Source organism: Talpa europaea (genome assembly GCF_964194135.1).
Source record: "Talpa europaea genome assembly, chromosome: 7".
Classification (NCBI taxonomy): Eukaryota; Metazoa; Chordata; class Mammalia; order Eulipotyphla; family Talpidae; genus Talpa; species Talpa europaea.
This window is the reverse complement of record NC_140074.1, coordinates 86,768,049-86,788,137: the sequence shown is the minus strand read 5'-3', so window position 1 is coordinate 86,788,137 and position 20,089 is coordinate 86,768,049. Positions and strand designations below refer to the sequence as shown.

Below are 20,089 nucleotides of genomic sequence, written 5' to 3'. Positions count from 1 at the left end.
CCCCTAGAGATGCTGACCCCGAAACGACCACTGGGGCTAGAAACCGCCCGGGGGCCTCATGTGACGTCACAGAGCTGTCGGGTCCGGGGCTGAGGCGCGGGAGTGGGCAGGCGGCCGGGCGCGGATCTCGGGAGGCTCGGCGGGGGTGGGGCGGCGCCTCCAGGTGTCCCGGAGTGAATAAACAAGCCACGGGCCGGCCCGCCCCGCGGCGCTCTCCCTCGCCAGCCCCCCGCCTGCAGTTCCGGAAAGTTAACCCCTTGCGGGCCGGCGAAGGGGGCGCGGGCTCCTCCTCCCCACTCCGCTTCCGCGCACCCTCCTCTCCCTTCCAGTTCTCCGTTGCCTCGGTCCCCACCCCCCCCCCGCCTCGACACTATAAATAGCCCCTTTTCCCGTTTCCTAAATTCCCTGCTGACGTCGGCAGCGCGTCAGTGTGTAGGAGCTGCGGCCGCATGAATGAGCCGCCGCACGAGTACTACGCGCGCCTATAAAAGCTGCCGCGCCAGCCCGACTGCGGGAGGCGAGCGGGAGCGGGCGCCGACGCGGTGCGGCCCGACAGGTAAGCGGGACCGACCGACCGACGGCGACAGATGAGCCGATGCACGGACACGTCGGGAGGGCACGGAGACGGGCAGGCGGCAGGTTGGAGGGCCCTTGCGGGGTGGGGCGGGGACTGAGCGGGGCCCGGGACTTCCCTCGCAGCTGCGGGAGCCGGGAGCGGAGGCGTTCGCGGAGCCCGGCAGCACCTGCCCGCGCCCAGAGGAAGAGGCAGCCGCTTCGCAGGAGCGCGAACAGAGGCACGGACCATGGAGTTACCGCGGCTTTTCCCGGGGGCTCCTGCACCATCCTCCCAAGAAAGTGGGGTGAAGGTGCTGGTGCCCCAGGAGATGCGCCCCCTCCCCCTCCCCACTGCGCGGTGACTCAGCCTCGCGGCCCCCACCGGCTGAGCGGGGGCGCCGTAGAGGGACAGACCGCCACCTCCCACCGTCCCGCCGCGGCTGTCTCGGGACCCTCGCCCGGCGTTCAGCCAGGGCGCCCACCCCCTCCCGGTCCTGTCCAGTTGGGCAGGTCCCGCAGCGCCCCCGACTTCCCGCCTCTGCGCGAGGAGCTGTTCTCTCAGGACTAGGCGGAGGCGGGGCCTGAACCGACCGCCCCGCCCAACCCCCCCCCCATTGACAATCCCACCTCCCCAAACCATCCCCCCTCCGCCGCCGGAAGTGCCTCTCCGCAGGGACATCTTTGACGTCACAGGGCTCTGACGTCAAAGGCCGCGTGCCTGTCCGCGAGCGCTGGGGCCAAGAGGGGCGGGAGACGAGGGGGAGGAAGAGCTGCAGCACCCCCAGCTGCGGGCTACCGAGGCACCCCCGCCCGGGCAGCGCGCCGGCACCTTGGCTCTAGACTGCTTACTGCCCGGGCCGCCCTCAGTAACAGTCTCCAGTCACGGCCACCGACGCCTGGCCCCGCCCCAGGACCACACCCCCGACCGCCGGCCGAGTCCCCGGCCCTCGTCCCTCAGGGTCCCGCAGCCCCTTCTCGCTGCCGCTGTCCGCGGTGCTGATCCAGCGCCGGCGCCGCCCGGGGCCCTCCAGTGCCCGGCGCGCAGGGGGCCGGCCCACACGCGAGCTCGCCCAGCCCCGGGCTGCCCCGCGCCGAGTCCCGGCCGTGCGCGTCGCCCCCCGCCCGCGCCGCCAGCGCCCCCCGCCACCAATCCCGCGATGCTGACGTCAGTCGGACTGGAGCTGCGGCGGTGCCGTCAGCGGCGCGCGCCCCGCCCCCGCGTCTCCAGGGCAACCGTGGCTTTCGATTGTTACTGTGGGAACCGGAGGTAACAGTCTACAGCCATGGTCGCCCCGCAGCACGCCCACGCGCCGCGCCGCGCTACGCACTGCCGGTCGGGGACTGGGGACACCAGCAGCAGGAGGAAGCGGGGGCCGCGAGTCAAGCTCTCATGTGTGTGCGGGGGTGGCGGGAGGTGTAGTTGAAGGAGCTGGGCTGCTACGGGGGGTCTGACTACTGCGCGTCCACCGAGGCGAGAAAAGTGTGGATAATGTCTGACCATCATCTGTAGTGACTGTCCTGTCGTAGCCGAGGTATTGCAGCTAAGGGATGGCTTAGGGAAAGGGTAGTTCTGGGACTTGGTTCTTTTTATTTCTTCGGTGGGAGTGAGGCTGCTGGAACTTGGAAGCATGGGGAAATGTTTGATTCCCAGGGACTGAAGGGGGGTAATCTGAGGAGAGTTGCTGTTGTTGTTTTTTAAATATGCCACACCTCATTCTTCCAGGATCTCCTAGCCCAATAGGCAACAGGCAAAGAGAACCCATTTCCTTGAACCCGTTTCCTTACGAAGTTACAGCCTCCTCTCACTCCTCTTCGTACGTTTTGGCCCTCTGGGCCATATGGGATGAGAAGGGTACCCAGTTCTCATAAGGCTGATGGGTTTGTAAAGTTAGCCCTCTTCCAAAGAATTGTCTAAATATATCAACATCCTAAATCCAGTCTACCTCTAAGGGCTAGATTCCAAATTGAAACGGTCTCAGTTTAGCCCTAAGAGGAGTGGATACCACAAGGGCCGAAGTTCTGAGGTGCCAGCAAAGTGTGGACATAATCCCTTCAAAAACAGTTTGTCAACTGCCAGCAGCTACTGCGGGGACTGTTGGATATTGGATGTGTCATTTCCATGGGACAGTGTTGAGAATGGTTGATGCAACCCTGTCCTGCCCATGATCCAAATTTACTTTAACCCTCCTTTTCTTAACTACTTCTAAGGTAATTGGTGCTGGTATCACAGCTAATCAACATCCACATGCTGCCTCCCTCTCACCCAGGGCCCCTGAGGTCTTAGATTAATATGTACTTGTTTCTGGAATCCAGTGAACATCCATGGGTGGATTGTAGTTTATTATTTTTTAAGGATTTATTAATTTATTTTTTGTGTACAAGAACTGGGGTGTAGGCCAGAGGTGCAGGGGGTGAGAGGATTCACTAGAGACAGTGTAGGGAGCAGAACAGGCAATCTATTGAAATACATTGCTAAGGGGAGCAGCGGGCAAGACAGGAGAGTTCTGCTACACTCTGTGTGGGTTAGCTCCCTGGCAGGGGGTGCAATTCAGGCCATTGTGGTGACAGAGCTGAGACTTAACCCCTAGGCCACCAAAAAGACCCCTGGGTTGTAGTTTATGCATGTGGGAGGTCCAATCTGGCTTCATCACCAACTAGTTATTTAGGGGTCATGTTCCTGAGCCTTCCGGAAAATGAAATAATTCCTTCTTTTTGGCAGGTCTGTTGTGAGGATCAAATTAGCATGATGTAAGTTAAAACCTTCAAAAAAAAAAATCCAAGATGCTATTTTGACCTTAAGTGTTCTATTTACGGCACTATTTGTGTGTGGGGTGGTGGTGTTGGGAGACCCAGATTCTGGGCACTTGGGCAGAATGAATAGTGGAAGACAGAATGAACAGCAGAGAGGGTATATTTCTCTGTACACAAGCTCTGGGCTGGGGCTGTCTTGCTGTTATGGGTGTCCCCTCCCAAAAGCTCTAGAATCTAAAGCGGAGTAAGAGATAGAGTAGTAGGGATAGTCTCCAAACCAGTCTTGCAGTTTGAACCTATGTGGGGAAGGTAGTCAGAGGGAAGAAAAAAAAAAAAAAAACACAGATGGCTGATTATGTAGTTTTTCAGTATCTTGGAAATCATTTCATGCACTTTACTCCCAATCTATTTTATGGTTTAATAAGGTAAAGGCCAGACAGGACATAAAACCCAATAGCAGTGCTCATCTTTTACCTTTACAACTTAGTAAAGGTCAAAAAAGTGAGCTTTTATATCTGTTGCTTCACCTCTCTGCTTGTTCCCTCAATTGTAAAATAAACTTAACAGTACCTACCTCATGAAGTTGTGAGATTAAATTAGGCAACTATAAAGCTCCTGCTTATCAGAAGGTCATAGTTAGCACTCAATAAATAAATGGCATCCTTATTTCTATCCTTGGGATCTCATTTTCCTTAGTTATAAATTGAAAATTATAGATCAATGATTCTTTTTTTAAAAGATTTATTTTTACTTATTTATGCATACAAGAGCTGGGGTGTACGCCAGAGATGGGGGGTGGTGGTGGTGAAAGGATTCACCGGAGACAGAGTGGGGAGCAGAACAGGCAGATCTACTGAAATACACTGCTGAGGGGACCAGGTGTGACAGGAAAGATCTGCTGTGCCATATGGGTCAGTTCCCTGGCTGGGGATCGAACTGCAATGGATGTGGATAGCTTCATAATGCTGAGACTTAATCCCTTGGGCCACCAGGGAGGCCCAGATCAATGATTCTTGACTGGAGTTTATTTTTTTTAAGATCTATTTTATTTATTTATACAAGAACTGGGGTACAGGCCAGATATGTGGGAGGGTGAGTGGATTCACCAGACAGAGTGGGGAACAGAACAGGCAGACAGACTGAAATATACTGCTGAGGGGAGCAGCAGGGGAGGCAGGAGAGGTCTGCTGCTCCATATGGGACCCTCGCTGGCCAGCTGGGATCGAACCGGCACTGCACAGGCTGTGGACAGCTTCATAGCGCAGTGCTCAACCGCCTGCACCACCAGGAGAGGCACACGGAGTTTACTTTTCCTCCCTAGTGAAGTATATGAAAATCGCATGGCTTTTTTTTTTTTTCTTTAAGGAGTATTTACCAGAGACTTACATTCTACACTAAGGCAGTGACTTTAAAATATTATGTTGCTTGAAAATGTCAGTATGGTTTGTCAAAATGCAAAATCCTGGGTCTCGATGATTGACTCAGTAGGTATGGAGCATGATCCCCAACATGATCCTAATGCGAGTGGTTCACAGAATCTGTTGGGGTGGTTAGGGCGAAGAAGGGCAGAACTCCCAAAGATCTATTTCTGGAGGGCATCATGAGGGTTGGCTTATCTGTTATTGAGAACCAGTGGACCACATGATTCATTTCCTTTTAGCTTGGAAATTTTGGGATTCCCAGGGATTCTTTGCCTTTACCCAAGCAGGAAGACTTCTGCTCCACCCAACACTGCCCTGCTCTATTCTCTTGTCTTAAAATCCACACCCCTCCTCCCCCCATGTCTCCTTCTCTCCCTTAATCCTCACAATAACCCCAGGTACACAAGTTATCTTCATCTCTTGGGACCTTGCTAAAGGGGCAGCCTATGATTGCTATGAGGGCAGATGAGCCCTGAGCAGCAGATCCAGAGTTCATTCTGTTTATTTCCAGAGAAGCTAGCAATCATGTTTTGTGTGAAATTATAAACCAAATTTAAATTTTCTAAAACATGTATTTTTCAAAAACTCGGGCCAATTCCAACAGGTCTGTAATTCAATGGAGTATCTCAGTCCATTTCAGTCTCCTAACTTTGGCCAAGGGAACAAATCCTTGCAAAACAGCTTTCCTTCCAACCCCACTTTATCTTTTTTAAAAGATCTGTCAAAGAACTGGGGTGCAGGTCAGAAGGGAGGAGAGAGGATTCACCAGAGACAGAGTGGGAGTAGAACAGGCGGATCTAATGAAATACACTGCTAAGAGAAGCAAGAGGTGACAGGAGAGGTCTGCTGTCACATGTGGGTTAGCTGGGGATGGAACTCAGGCAGTTGTGTTGATAGCTCTGAGATTTAACCCCTAGGCCACCAGGGAAGCCCCCCAACCCCATTTTTGCTGCAAAGCTCCTAAACCCTATACTGGGGATTTGTCCAAGGCTAATTCCAGCTTTTTTTTTTTTTTTTGAACAGCGTCTATCTATAGTGAAGAACTCAACTTCAGTTAATTTAAGGGGTATCAGCCGACTGTCTCATAGGATAGGTCGGAATATTTACATTGCACCCCCTAATCATAATTCCTGCCCAGTTGCTAAATTTCCTGGTGTTAAACGTACTTGAGAGCTAAATAGGATCTGTTGTGAACTTCAAAAAAAAACAGAACAGACTGGTAAACTGTCCTGCAGAAGCAGGGGAGAAGAGACCAATGTGTGTTGGTGGGTGGGGCACTGGAAGTAGGCGGAAATTAGCTAAAATGGGTAGTTTTTAAAGGAAGTACCTAAACTGACTGCACTCTCAAACTAGGTGGGCTGCCTTTGGGCCTTGGCTGTAATTACTATAGGGTAGCATAAATCTCAGAAACTTCACAAATGGGGTGCAGTTTGGAAAAGGGTCCCTTCTGTGTTATCTTTGGCCTCCAGCCAACTCATGGGTCAGAGGGCTAACACAGTTAGGGAGGATAAAGTGAACACAAGAAGCCAGGGTTGGACAAAGATCAGGACAGAGGAAGCCTAAACTCAATGTGGCCCAGGCAGGGCCCTGCCAGGTGACCCCTTCCCAAAATGTCTGAGATATAAATTCTTCTGATTCAGCCATGGAGGCCTTTTTCCTTTGGGAATTCCACCAAAAATGTGTGAATGCCTGTGTGCGCAAATGCATGAGTTTGCCCTGGGGGCCTATAAGTGGAAATACCTCCCTGCTTGGTGCTGCCCAGGAGGCTGTGTGGATGGCCACAGAATCCAGACTTCTGTTATAATAGATTTTCCTGTGTCAGGAAATAGATGCTCAAAATCCAAACCACCACTTTATTGTGTGGCTCTAACAGTGTCTCCCAAGTCAATCTCCTCTTATTCAGGGATCCACGGCTTTTTTCATCGGTTGCTAAAGTCAAAGTCCATTAAGACCTCTGATTTCCCTTTTTCTTGAGTGCAGAGCTGGGCTTATATCATTTGAGTCTTAAGAATTGATACTTGTCTCTTAAAGGGTGACGGTGAGGAACACTTAACAGTAGAGGAGGTCCCAGGGTAGGGGAGAGGGCAGGGATTTTAGAGGAACAGACATATTTGTTCTTTCACTCCGCAAACTGGTCCAAGAACTTGAGATAGGCCTGGCGCTGGGGTGCAGCTGCTGGAATGAAGTGGCCACCAGAGTGGGTGAGAGTGACAGCTCCAGGGAATCGGCTAGCCAGTTGCATACTCTCCTGAGAGGGGATGACACGGTCAGTGTCCCCAAAAATATGGAGTGAAGGCAGTGACAAGGGGCCCTGCAGGAGGGGTTCCTTGAGGCCAGGGCCCCGTGGACAGAAACCGGATACCAGGATGATAAACCGAGGCAAAGGGAAGCGTGTATCGCCTGCTTGGCCGAGGGCACAAACAAGAGCAGCTAGTGCGGCGCCCTGGCTGAAACCAAGGAGTCCATCAAAAGGCCCCAGCTTGTTCAGTGCCTGTGCCACGGTTCCCAGGGCTTCCTCCAGACCTCTGCATGTGGTGGGCTCTTCCAGCGCGGAGAAAACGTCTGCCTCTTCGGAAAACCACCAGCCTCGGGGTTGCTCCTCCGGAGGGCGGGGCCCTGCAGCGACATGGGGTAGAGGATGGGGTTAAGGGAAAGAGGAAGCCAGGGGGAAAGGAATGAGCAGGGGGGCAGGGTTACGAGTGACAGAGAGGGAGAGACGGCTGAGAGAGTGGGGGATAGGAGGGGCGGGAACGGACTGGCAAGAAGGGGACACAGGGCGCACAGATCAAGGTGGGAGCCCGGGAGGGCAAGACTGGAGTCTGAGCGCGGGCGGAACGGGAGAAATGAAGGCATGGGCGGAATGAAGGAGGAGGACGGGAGGAATGAGGGCAGGATACAGGGTGGGGTAAGCCGAGGATGTCACGGGGACCGGGCAAGACAGACTAAGGGTGCCTTTCCAGGGCTGCGCTCGCCTCACCGGAGTCTGGCCCGGCGCCTTCTGGGGCCGCCGCGTCCGGGACCGGGTGTGGGCCGCTGAGGCACACGAGCTCGGCGCGGCCCCGCAGCGCTTTCCTCAGCGCTCCAGTCTTCTCGCGGAAGCCCCGCTCGCTCTGCCGGAAGCCCGCCAAGCACAGCACCCGCAGAGGACGCTGCGCGGCCATAACGCGGGGCCTCGCGGCACGAGGCAGCGGAAGCGGCCTTGCCCCGAGCGGAAGTTGAGAGCGCGGGGGCGGGGCCGAGCGCGGGGGCGGGGCCGAGCGCGGGCACCACCCGAAGGCGGGCCTCGGAGCGAGCGGGCGTTCCCGCCGCCACCGCCAGGGAGCGGCGCGCCCGGCGCAGGGGCGGGTACCTGGGAGCCCCGAGCGACTCAAGTTGCTGACGGCTCCGCTTTCTTGTCTCTGCAGCAGTGACTCTCGCCTGCCGTGGCCGGAGAGGGGAGCGTGGGCCGCTCCTGCACCTGAGGTGACAGACTCTGGTCAGGGTCCCGCTTCGGCGACGTCCGCCGCCGGCTCGCGTGCATTTCCCCTGGCGGCCGCAGGGCGGCGGCCTCGGCTCGTGTCGTCAGGGAGGTGGCCACCGCCAGGTCCGCGCCCAGGGGTAGCCTCTCCCTCTTTGGAGTCCCGCCCTACCTTCCCCAGCGCCGGTCGGCCCCGGCCCTCGGAGGCCCGGTCCCGCCCATAGTTCACGGTCCACGGCCCCAAGGAGCTCGCGGCGTAGAAGTCCATGGGGTAGGGCTCTTGCCAGGGAACGTCCTTCAGGGCCACGGCCGCCTAAGGGTGGAAAACCGGACAATAACATCTGCGAACATTTTCTGCGCAGGATTAGTCAATTCAGCCCTCACAGCGGCCTACAAAAGTTCTATTATCCCCATATCCAGAAAGATTAAGGGATTTGCCCAAGGCCACACAGCTGTGAATGCTTCATATGTAACTAAGTGCTGCTCCCCCACCCCATCTACTTCAGGTAGAACCAGGTACAAGGCCGCTCTCCCCCAGGCAGCTTCAAAATTTGGTGTTACCTCGTAGGGTGTCAGCAGCGGTTTGGGAAAGGCAGTGCCCCAGTCAATGGAGAGGCGTGGACATGCCACCTGCACCCACCTGAGAAGACAGGTCAGACTCAGGGTGGAGTCCTCCCCGCCTCCTGGACAGCTCGTTGAAGAAAGTGACTACTCCGCGACAAACCCAAGGAATGCTTGATATTAATCTAAAGCAATGACTGTCACCTGCTGTTTAGAATAACACTATCGTGTTGCTTGTTTTCTCCTGTTTCCTCCACTGACTGACCCTCTGAGGGCAGAGCCTAGGCAGTTCACTTATGATCGTATCCCCAGAACCAAATTCAGTGCCAGGTACAATGCAGGTGCCAACCACCCCTCACACTCATCTGATGTAGAACTGCGATGTTTCCATTGCCTATGTGCCCCAAAGACAGGCAAAGCAGGTATGACCATAGCCAGGGGTAGTCCTGCTGGATGAGTACTCTGTAAATATTAAAATTTCATGATCGTAGAATAAATTCCCATTGACTCCAAACTTCAGTATGTGCTGGGCAGGACCCAGATCCTAAATTTCTTTAGCTAGAGTCACAGCTAGGTTGATAAGGTGGGGAAACTTACACCTCTACCTCCGGAAGTAGGCTTAGCTTGCTGGGGAAGATCTCAGAAAGCAGCAGCCTCACAAAGGGGAGTCCCAAGGCTTGGAGCCGAGATTCCAGGTGCTGTTGGGAGAGGGGGGCAGAGCTGGGCTAAAGCACCCAAGGCTAAATCTGCTAGCTGACTGCTCTCCCCAGCTGGGTCTTCAAGCAGTCCCCACCTCCAGAGGCCATCCCAGTCCCTCTGACCTCCAGAATCTTGGGGCTTCCCTGGCGACCCAAAGTGCCCAGGATAAGGCCCCAGAATTTAGCTGAGCGGGCGGTGGCTATGGCTTCTTGGCGATTGGCCTGCATATGCTGATGGTCATACTGCTCTCTGGACAGGACTTTGCTGTATGGGTCATATCTGGAAAAGAAGCATCTGTCAGGATCGTGGTGACAGTCACTCAAGAGACATGCTGCACACCCAGCTCTGACTCAGCCTTTGGTCTCCTGAATCTTCAGACTACATGCAGGTAATCAGGGGCAGAGGCAAGAGCAGAGCACCTATTAGGAAGATCAGACCCATAACTGGAGCAGGCAAGAGTGGGAGAGGATTTTAGGATCTCACTGAATCCTAGGGAATGGATGGGTACTGTGCAGCAGCAGCTCTGGGTCTTATAACCAGAGTCAGGACCCAACTGACCAGATCTTTAGGGATGGGGGTTGTTAAGGGCCAGGGAATGGAGATGTTTCAGCCCATTGAACTCCTCAATGGAAGGGGATCCCTCCCCCATCTCAGCTGGTCCACCCAGTTCAACCCATACCGGTAAGAGGGAACATTGGGATTGGCAATCATGACAGACTCCAGATGGAAGCGGCCATCTCCAAGATATCTGCAGGGAGTAAAAGGGGGCTGTAAGTACAGGGCAGGGCAGAAGATACAGGCATTGGCTTGCAGATCCAGAGAACTGAGCACTTGTCAGGCTGTGCTGCTGATGGTGTGTGTGACCTGGGACAAGTCATCACTTCACCTCTTGAAGCCCTGGTTTTATTACATGTAAATAAATTTGAATAGGGGGCCTCCCCGGTGGCGCAGCGGTTGAGCACTGGGTTGCGAAGCTGCCTGCAGCCTCTGCGGCGCTGGTTCGATCCCCGGCTGCTCCCCGGCCACCGGAGGAGGGTCCCACATGGCGTGCAGACCTCTCCTGCCGCCCGCTGCTCCCCTCAGCAGTGTACTTCAGTCCTTCTGCCTGCTCTGCTCCCCGCTCTGGCTCTGGTGAATTCTCTCACCTTCCCGCACTTCTGACTGTACCCAATGCATGCATAAACAAACAAACAAAAAAAAAACAAATAAATAAAAATAAAAAAAAATAAATTTGAATAGGAAAACCTTAAGGTTCCTCCTGGTTATATAATGCAGTAACTAAGAACTGCCCCACCCCAATCTTGGGGAAAGCAAAGGGTCAGTCAAGAGCATATTAAGGCCTCTCAGGGCTCTAGAGATCCTAACTCGGTAGGCGGACAGATTTCCCCCTCACCTAGCTCCACACAGACATGGCAAGTAGTGTTTGAGGAGTCACCTCGGCTATAAATGAGGTTTCATTTATCTGGATGGCTACTTTCTGTCCACACTGGCTCTTGGGTCCAGTAGTGAGTTGTCACAATAGCTACTATTTATTGGACTTGTGCCTTCAGTGTACCAGGCGTGGGCTAAGCACCTGATGTGTATGACTTCACTCACTCCTGTCAGTCCTCCAACCTACCTATAATATCCCCACTTTACAGAAGATACAACTGAGGTTTAGGAACATTAAGAAACATGCATAAGGTCCTCCCTGGTGGCGCAGCAGTTGAGCTCTGGGCTGCAAGGCTGCCCGCAGCCTTTGCAGCGCCAGTTCGATCCCCGGCTGCCGGCAAGGGTCCCACATGTTGCGCAGACCTCTCCTGCCGTGCCCGCTGCTCCCCTCAGCAGTGTATTTCATCAGTCTGCCTGTTCTGTTCCCCGCTCTGGCTCTGGTGAATTCTCTCACCCTCCTGCACTTCTGACTGTACCCAGTGCTTGTATAAATAAATAAATCTTTAAGAAAAAAAAAAACATGCATAAGGTTACACACTTATTAAACAGTATACCTGGAACTTGACTCTAGGCTTAACAGCAGGCCATACCAGACGTGCCTGAAATGCTGTCCCTGACATACCTTCCCAGATCATGGAGAGGTCAGAGCAGGAAAGACAACCCACCTAAGCAGCTCCTTATCTCTTGGAGGTCACACCAAATTTTGACAAATGGAATCAGGGTGTCCCTCCCTCCAGCATACACCTTGAAGCCCCCAACGTGGCATCGATGAGGTCAGACTTATCAGGTATAGGCACAGGGGGAACATTGCTCCAGGAACAGGACAACCAGGTCAGGGCGGGGAAGCCGTGATGTGGGCCTGTCTCAGGGCAAGGGTGTCCTGTGTGTGTGCAGCAAGGCCTGTGGAACTAGCATCCTCCCCTGAGGTGAGGCTGAGTAAAGGGAGTACCCTGCCCTCTTTCCCTGCCATTAGCTGGGAACAGAACTCCCCGCCCCACTTCCAGCCAGGGAGAGCTGTTGGCTCTGAGGCTGGCTGCATTCACACAACATTAAGCATTTCCATTACCTAAAATAATTAGGCGGCAGGAGACACGCTGCTCCTGCTTGTTAGCTGTCCGGATGCTAAATTAATGGGGCTGCAGCCTGGGCGTGCCCATCCATCTTCTCCAATTATATTCCCACCATTTCTAGCCCACCTGCATCCTCCATCAGGCCCTCTGATTCCTTCCCCACTTAGGGTATAGCTTTCTGGTATACAGAGCAACGGAGAGGGGGTCAGGAAACCTGAAATCATATCTGTCCTCTTTCTGCAGGATGACCTTGAACACACAGGTAAGGAACTTTAGTTTCAATTTCCTTTCCTATATAGTGAATCTTAGGTTCCCTCCTAAGATCCTCCCTTTTTCACTTACACAACAGCCTCCATCTCTTTGGGCAGGCGTGGGGATGTGCAGCCCAGAATCTCCCCAGGAGACAGGGGTTTGCACTGTGGGACACTCACACGATACTCAGCTTTCAGTTCCTGGGCCACTGCCTGTAGGGATAATGAGGGAAGGAAAGCAAGTGGATAGGGAGGGAGAGTCAGGACCAGAGGACTAGGGTAGAGCTCATGACTTAGGGATGCAGGCGTACCCTGGGTGCTATCTGCCCACTTACCTGCAAGGTTGACACAAACTGAATGGTGCTGACCAGAGCAATGGCACTGGCTGGGGGAAAGGTGAGGCGGATAGAGTCCAGTAGGTGGGCCGTATCTATTCGAATGTCCACAAAGACATACAGCACTCGGAAGTCTCGGGCCAAGGTGTCCATGGGAACTGGGAAGAGTTTAGGAGACCTTGTTTTGGAAAGTAGGAGAGGCACAGGGTCTGGCTTATGCATAGTCTCTGAGCAGCTTGGGACACACAGATCCCTTAGAAGCTCTTTTTCTGTCACTCAGTCAGAGGCCCAGCCTGCTCTACCACCAACAGCCTTTCAAACACCAGCATCTGGGACAGCAGCATGGTTTCCAAGGCAACCAAATCCAAAGGAAAGATTCACCTCTGAAGCAGGAAGGCCAAGGCCATCCCAGTAACCAGGAGGGATCTCATGCCCGTAAGCAGGACAAGAGTGTACTGTGATGGAGGTGGGTGTGCAGTCCTGCCTCCCTGCCAGCCCTGCCTGGTCTGTCTTACCCAGGCAGCTGTGTCCATAATGCACCAGGAAGTCAGCTCCTAGGGCCCTTGCAGTAAAGTCATCCACACAGCAAGCCCCATAGGTCACGTCACCCATCACCATTACTTCAGCCTCCGTGAACCTGTGTGGTGGGGGAGGATGGGGGAGCAATGCGACACTGACAAAGGAATGAGTTGGGGGAGAGACCTAACCCTATGGAGGTATCTCAGGGCCCAGCTCCTCTTTCCCTACCTCTTCCAATCCCTTGGGTTGGCAGCTGCCATTTCTGCCAACAAAGAGTAGGAGGGGCACAGCTGCTACCTCCCCCAGCCCTGGCAGCAGTTCCTGGAACTGTTGCTGTATGAGGATGGTCTCTGTAGCGTCCTGATTCCTCTGCCTTGGCTCTTACTGTGAGAGCGACCCCCAAGCCTAAGCCTGGCATGTCGGGGTCAGCCACAGACCCCTGATGTCCAGACTCATCCCACCTGGAGCATTGAGCAGGTGCACACATGCAGAGGCCCCCACTCCCATGGCCTGGCTTTGTGGTGTATGTGGCTATGTAAGTGTGGATACACACAGCCTCTCTGTCATCAAGACCCCCACTACCACCCCACCTTTAGCTAGGGCCCTCTATGCCCAGGATGGGGGGACCCATGTACAACTCCCCCACAGCACATGGCACCACCCACATGCCTCATGTATCAGGAAGAGTAGGCTCTGGCCAGCACATTGCCATGGAATCTGCTGCCAGGCCTGAATCACTGGGGGGACCAAGTTGAGAAGGGAAGACCTGGCACCCCTGAACTCACCACAGGAATGGAGCTGGAGGAAGAGCTCCTCCTTGAGAGGCTCACCCCTGGGGCAGGGGGCCCAGCTCAGTGATTGTGGTCTCCCCATTCCTCTCCTGGGGGTGTGCTGGAGGAAGCTGAGCTACTGCCAGTCAATTCCCCTCCTCCTCCCCCTTCCCCAAATCAGGCTGTGCACAGAAGCAGATTATTCAGCTCCTTAGAATGCAGCCCAGGCATCTGAGTCAGCCGGAGCACTTAATTTTTTATAGATTAAAATGTATGCAAATTGGCCTGAGCCCCAGAGAGCATCCCCAAGGGGCAAGAGGGTGGGAGCAGGGAAGAGAGTGGCAGCAGGCTGAGAAGCAGGGTGGGGGGAGGGCAGCAGCAGGGAAGTAGGAGGTTCCCATCACAAGATGACCTCCCCTTTCTCCATGCCCCCTCCTTATTCCTGTGTGGGTTCCAGATGGCCGAGCACTCTCCCTCCCTTCCCAGGATGGCTCATTGTATTGAAGAAATTTAGATGGCTGGGGGTAGAGGAACTGAGTATCATCTCCTAGGCACTTCTATCCCTGCCGAGTTATTCCTTGGCGTGCAACCCCAGATGTGTCAGAGAAAACGATTCCCCTAGCAAGACCTCATGCTGACCACCAGATTCATTCCAGGGGCTGTTCTGAGGAACCTTAGGTTCGTCTGTAGGCCCCACCGCCTGCTCTGGGTCCAGCTTTGGAGATACTGGAACTGATTCATTCCTCCTTTCCAAATATCTTAGAGGTGGCGGGGAGATTTATTTGAATAAGCAGATAGGGCTTAATTTAGTTGGCTGGATTTTCCCTGTGTGTTTTTATGGTTGTGGAAAGGGGACTAAGGCAGAGATCCAGAAGGGAAGAAATGATGCCAACAAGTAGAATTGTGATGGGCATGGGGAAGATCTTGGTAAGTTTCCTCTCCAGTGCCCCAAGCCTTACCTTTCCAAGATATCCACAATGGTGCAGGCAAAGAGGAGGAGCCCTTCAGGCATTTGCAAGGCCACTGCAAGACAGAGCAGAGACATGGGAGAGAAGGGCTAGGAAGAAGATGGGATGGGCATCTGCCCCACCCCAATTCAAAGCTTGGAGGCTCACCTTTCTTGGCCTGAGCCTGTTGGATCCTCCAGATTGTCTTGGGAATCTCAAAGTTATAGTTGGAAGGCAGGACTTGGATGGCTGCCTGCAGTTGGGGGTTGTTCAGGATCTCAGGGGGTATCTGATTGGCCAAACGGGCCCGAGGGGCTCGACCTAGGGTGAATGCAAGGTCCGAGTTAGTGCCTGACTTAAACCACAGCCAAACCCTGCTAAGCTGTTAATGCCAACCAACTTTAAGGCTCAGATCCCAGAAGCCAAGAGAGTTGGGCCAGCTGTGTTTCCCACTGAGTTCATCCTGATGCAGAAAAGACAACCCATTAAGCAAAGAAGAAACTGGCATAATTAATTTTCACTTTGTGAGATGAACAGAAATCAAACACTTGAGCCCATGCATGGGACAGCGCTCACCCTTTAACTTGGGAGAGCAACAGTGACACCAGGGGACTGAACTGAGGGGCAAACAGAAAGTCCATACAACTTCTTGGTAAGAGAACAACCCTGAGGAAAATCCAAGAACCTAGACACCCCAATCAGTCTGGGAAAATGTGCCCAATTCCCCAGACTCCTGAGAACACCTTGGAGTTCTGAGGTCCGAGATATGACAGCTGTAGGCAAACTTTTATACTCATTAATCTAAAAGACTGCCCTCCTTACTATGTCTACACTGGTTAATTCCTATTTTCTTTTTTCTTCCCTCTTCTCATTTAAAAGGGAAATAAACACCACACATTTATAACCAACTTAACAAGTTCCCCGGTCCCATTACTCCATCCCACCTCCCACCCTAGGAAAGATGTTAAGAACACACTCTAGTCAGGACTGTGGGCAAACAGGAGAGGACAGAAAATGGACCTCACACTATAGGAGCTAGTAGTCTAGTGGGGGCAAACATTGTAGCCCTTAAATTAGGTTGCAGTCCTTAATCTGCTTCCTACTCCCCACAATTCTGTTTAGCTCAATTCCTAGTTATCTCTTTAGGAGCCAGATGGAAATGTGACATGCCAAGAAATTAATTTATTGAACAAATAGTTACTGAGCCTGTACTATGTGGCAGAACTTCTGCTAGGATTCATTACTATGATAGCAGATATCCACCCAGACCTGAATCTGCACCTTGGGGATGGGGAGAGGGCCAGTGGTGGTGTGGTGATGGTGCAGTGGAGAAATAGCAGGCTGGGATCTTGAAACCAAATTTGAATGTTATCACTATTGTGGTTTTTCTCCAGTTGTTTCAAAGGCCTTGAAACAACCAGACCAACAGAAGCTCCTCTGAAAAAGCCAAGTTCCCTGCGTTCCTTAGGGTGTGGGAGCTGCTAGTCTTAGAAGCTCAATTTGTCTCAAGGGCCAGTAGGTGCCTCCTCCTGTATCACGTGCTGTGATCTTCTGTTTACACCTTTATTCCCTGGTAGACTGAGATCCCTGAGGGCAGAGCTATATTCTAGTCCCCACACGTAGCACAGGCCTGGCATTCAGCGGGCGCTCAATAAGTGCCTGGTGAATGAAACCATGTGTCTCTTCCCAGAAAGCATTCCCTGAGGGCCAATTTGTGGAATGCCAGCTTAAAAGCGCTGGCCTCCTTTCCATCTGGTCGGGTCCGTCTCATCCGTGAATCTTCCCGCGTCAGTCTACCAGCTAAGGCAGGGGGCAACCTTCCCGCTATTGGACTACAAGTTTCTAGGAGGGGCTGCTGGATCGCTCCCTAAGGTTGCAAAAGAGAGACCGAACCCCCCGGGCTCCAGGTGACAGCCGCCAGAGCCAGAGACGGCGAAGACTCCCGGATCTGGAGGAGAAAGGTGCCGCCGTCGTCAAAGGGGACTGGTTTTGTCCCTGACTTGGGGCCCTACTCGGAAACACGAGGTCCGGAGGCCGCTCCGTGGTAGCACCCACCTCTGCTTGGGCCGTTTCGGCCGCCCGGCTCCGCCGCCTCGGAAGCAACTAGCGCCGCCATCACCGGCCTGCCCACGTGGGGGTAAAAAGACAGAGCTAGAAGAGCGCGGAGAGAGCAGACATCGCGATCGATCGCCGATCGGCCAGCAAGGGGCGGGGATTTGCTGGGCGGAGACCCAGAAGGAAGAGATAAGGGCGGGGCTATTCGTAGTCCGCGTCTGCGGGAAAGGTCGGGACTCTCGGGAGCCCCTAGTGGTCCTCGACCACCGCGATTGCCCTCTCCCGGCGCTGGGGTCGCCTCCTCCCAGGACACTGCTCCTCTATTTGCCGACTCCTGCTCAAATTATGAGGGCCAAGTCTTGTGAATGGGGACTCCACCAAGTCTTACTTCAGCTCCACTCCCTGCCTCTCCTCCAGATATACAGTGGACGCTGCGAGTTTGGGAACACATAAGCTACTTTGGAGTGCTCCCCCCACCCCCTTGAACCGGACAGAACTCAAAGTCCACCAGCCCAACTCCAAATTGAGTCTTGATGCTGATTGTTCGAAGCACCAAGATGTCCTTATTACCTTTAGAACCAATAGTGTGGAAGGTTAACCTGTGAAACTGCTATCAGGAAATGCCCCCATCCTGAAGATGCTTTCCTGAGGAAGTAGGGCAGTCCAAAACACGTTGTCAAAATTGTCTAGGCTGCTCCTGAGATCTAGATAACCTTTCTCTTCACCAGTGGTCTGAGCTCCTGGGATCCCAAAAAGAAGGCAGGGCAGCTAGTGAGACAGCCTTGACCTTTGGAAGAGCAAAGTAACCTGGACTGGTCTTCAGCAAGGCCTGCCCATAGAACAATAATCCACCAGGGCCATTTGCCCACCCAGCCCCCTGGCACCATCTTCCTTTCCGTGCTGTGGTGAAGTGAGCACAGCTGGCCCTTTAAGGCGGCTCTGTGGCCTCGGGCTCCCCTGGAGGCCCTCCCTGCTTGGAAACTCCTAATTAAGGTGCATAGAGAAGTGAAAAACAAGCAGCCAGGGACAGGCCCTTGCCTGGGAGGCAGCCCAGAGACAAGGGATGGCTGAGCAGGCTGGGAGTGAGCAGCCAAGGGGAGGATCAGAAAGGGTCAATGCTCTTTCTGCCCCTTGGGCTATTCACTGACCGCTGCTCTTAGGACAGTCACAGCTTTGGATAGGAATGTGGCCAACATAGGTCCCAGGAACCTCCTCTCACCTTTAATGAGAATCTCACCTGGAATTTCCCATCTTTCCCATGTTCTTTGGACCCCCAGGTTGTGGGATTTCAGTTCCAGGATCCCCCTGAATTCAGCCCCTTCCCATTTAGGACACTAAGGCTCAGCCTGTGGGCAGCTTTAGCTCTGGTTGCAGCTGTGAGATCCATGGGAGAAAGATCTGTTGCGGCAGAGCAGTGGTTTCTCCCTGGCAAGCACCTTACCCCTTGTGGCCTTTCCCTAGGAAAAAGTAGGGACAGTTGATGGAAGGCACCTATCCTCTCATTACATTGCCCCACAGCCTCCATTCTGAACGAGCTGCCCAGGACCCCATTAGAAAACCAGATGTGACATTGACCTAGACATCAAGAACAGATGTGAGCATGTCTCCCAAGACCCTGCAGTGCAGGGCATTGGGGGCTATCATTCAGTTTGGTCTGAGAACACCTCCATCTGTCCGTGGGGGTCTCCCTGCCTGAGTTACTCAGCAGCTGAGTAATTACTGCCTGACAAGAAGGCGGGCACTGTGCACCCCACATTACACCACAACACCCGCCTACAGTCGCCTCCACCCCTTGGCTGGACTCCAAAGCAGCACCCAGCCCTCCCGAGGCCTGAAATAACTCTGATTTTTACACTCACGCCCAGCCCCAGCCAACATTCCCTAAGATGCTGGGGTTTATGGGGCAGGGGGTCACGGGGAGGCGTCTTGGGGAGGTGGAAGGAGGATTAGTGTTCCCTGATTCAGGCCCACACTTTGACATGGATCTGCTGCTGCGTGACATTGAGCAAGTCCCTCCCTGGGCCTCATTCTACTTGTGGAGGGCCTCTGCAGCTCTGTCATAGAGTTCCACTTAGCTTCTGACTGGCAGGACTCAGGCAGGTGTGGGATCAGCCCAGCCCTGCAACTGGTTGAGGCTGAGAGAAAGGTTGCCTTTCTTTCTGTTCCTGTCCCAAGATGGGCTAATTTTATTAGTCTTCAGAACAAGGTTATGTTCTCAACCTCCAAGCATTTGCACATTCTATACTGCCTGGAATGGCTGTTTCCCTCCTAAGGCTAATGAACTGAGGCCCTGACATAACTCAGGACCTCCCTGGTGGCAGACGGGTTAAGTCTCAGCACTATCACCTCTGCATCTGAGTTTGATCCCTGGCCAGGGAGTTAACCCACATGGCTCAGCAGACCCCTCCTGTCTTGCCCACTGCTCCCCTTAGCAGTGTGTTTCAGTGGATCTGCCTTTTCTGTTCCCCACTCTGTCTCTGGTGAATTGTCTTACCCCTGACACCCCTGCCCTACATTAGAGTTCTACCCAAAAATAAATATTAAAAAAAATTAAAAAGACATAGGGCCTCACTGGTGGTGCAAGAGTATAAGTCGCAGCATTATGAAGTTATCCACAGCCACTGTAGCATAAGTTCGATTCTGGCCATGGAGCTAACCCACACGGCACAGGAGACCTCTCCTGTCTCTCCCGCTGCTCCTCTCAGCAATGTATTTCAGTAGATCTGCCTGTCATCTCTGGTGAATTCTCTCACCCCCCCCCCCGCACCTCTGGCCTGTACCCCAGTTCTTAATGCGTAAATAAATCTTTAAAAAAATAAAAGACATAACTCAAATGGCGCCGCTTCTTGTGAAGCCTTCCCTAATGGTCCTTTACTCCCTCACAGAACTAACAGAGTCCCTTCCACACTCTCCTCCTGTCATCTTCTAAGATGGCTTATGAATCTTTCATTCCCCACTATGCCATAAGCTTCTGCAAGCCCAAACCTATTTAGTTAGCTCAAACCCAGAGCCTCAGTGTCATCAAATGCATATATGAATGAATGATACTAGCCTTTTTATTAATCTTCCTCTCATGTCAGGTTTTTCTCCAAGGAATCACATGGCTCAATTTCTCATTTCTTTTTTTTTTTTTAATAGAGGCATGTTTTTATTTATTATATTTGTTTGTTTTTTGTTTATACATGCACTGGGTACAGTCAGAAGCGCGGGAGGGTGAGAGAATTCACCAGAGCCAGAGTGGGGAGCAGAGCAGGCAGAGGGACTGAA

General features: G+C 53.4%; 2 protein-coding genes across 2 annotated transcripts; both read right to left on the bottom strand.

The window, feature by feature from the left end:
- Positions 1–6,734: 6,734 nt before the first annotated feature.
- On the bottom strand, positions 6,735–7,903 carry OVCA2 (OVCA2 serine hydrolase domain containing). Its single transcript, XM_084238626.1, has 2 exons — positions 7,705–7,903; positions 6,735–7,343 (listed from the first exon to the last, which is right to left on the bottom strand). Exons 1-2 carry the CDS (start codon positions 7,886–7,888, stop codon positions 6,847–6,849), a joined length of 681 nt encoding a protein of 226 aa, XP_084094752.1. The 5' UTR covers positions 7,889–7,903; the 3' UTR covers positions 6,735–6,846.
- A 191-nt stretch (positions 7,904–8,094) lies between these two features.
- DPH1 (diphthamide biosynthesis 1) lies at positions 8,095–16,898 on the bottom strand (the record flags this gene model as incomplete). Its single annotated transcript, XM_084237874.1, is given in 13 exon segments — positions 8,095–8,184; positions 8,238–8,287; positions 8,290–8,497; positions 8,746–8,824; positions 9,343–9,443; positions 9,567–9,723; positions 10,124–10,192; positions 12,288–12,409; positions 12,532–12,689; positions 13,047–13,168; positions 14,780–14,843; positions 14,936–15,088; positions 16,823–16,898. Coding segments are annotated over 13 exon segments (1,434 nt in total). The 5' UTR covers positions 16,884–16,898.
- Between the last annotated feature and the right edge of the window lie 3,191 nt (positions 16,899–20,089).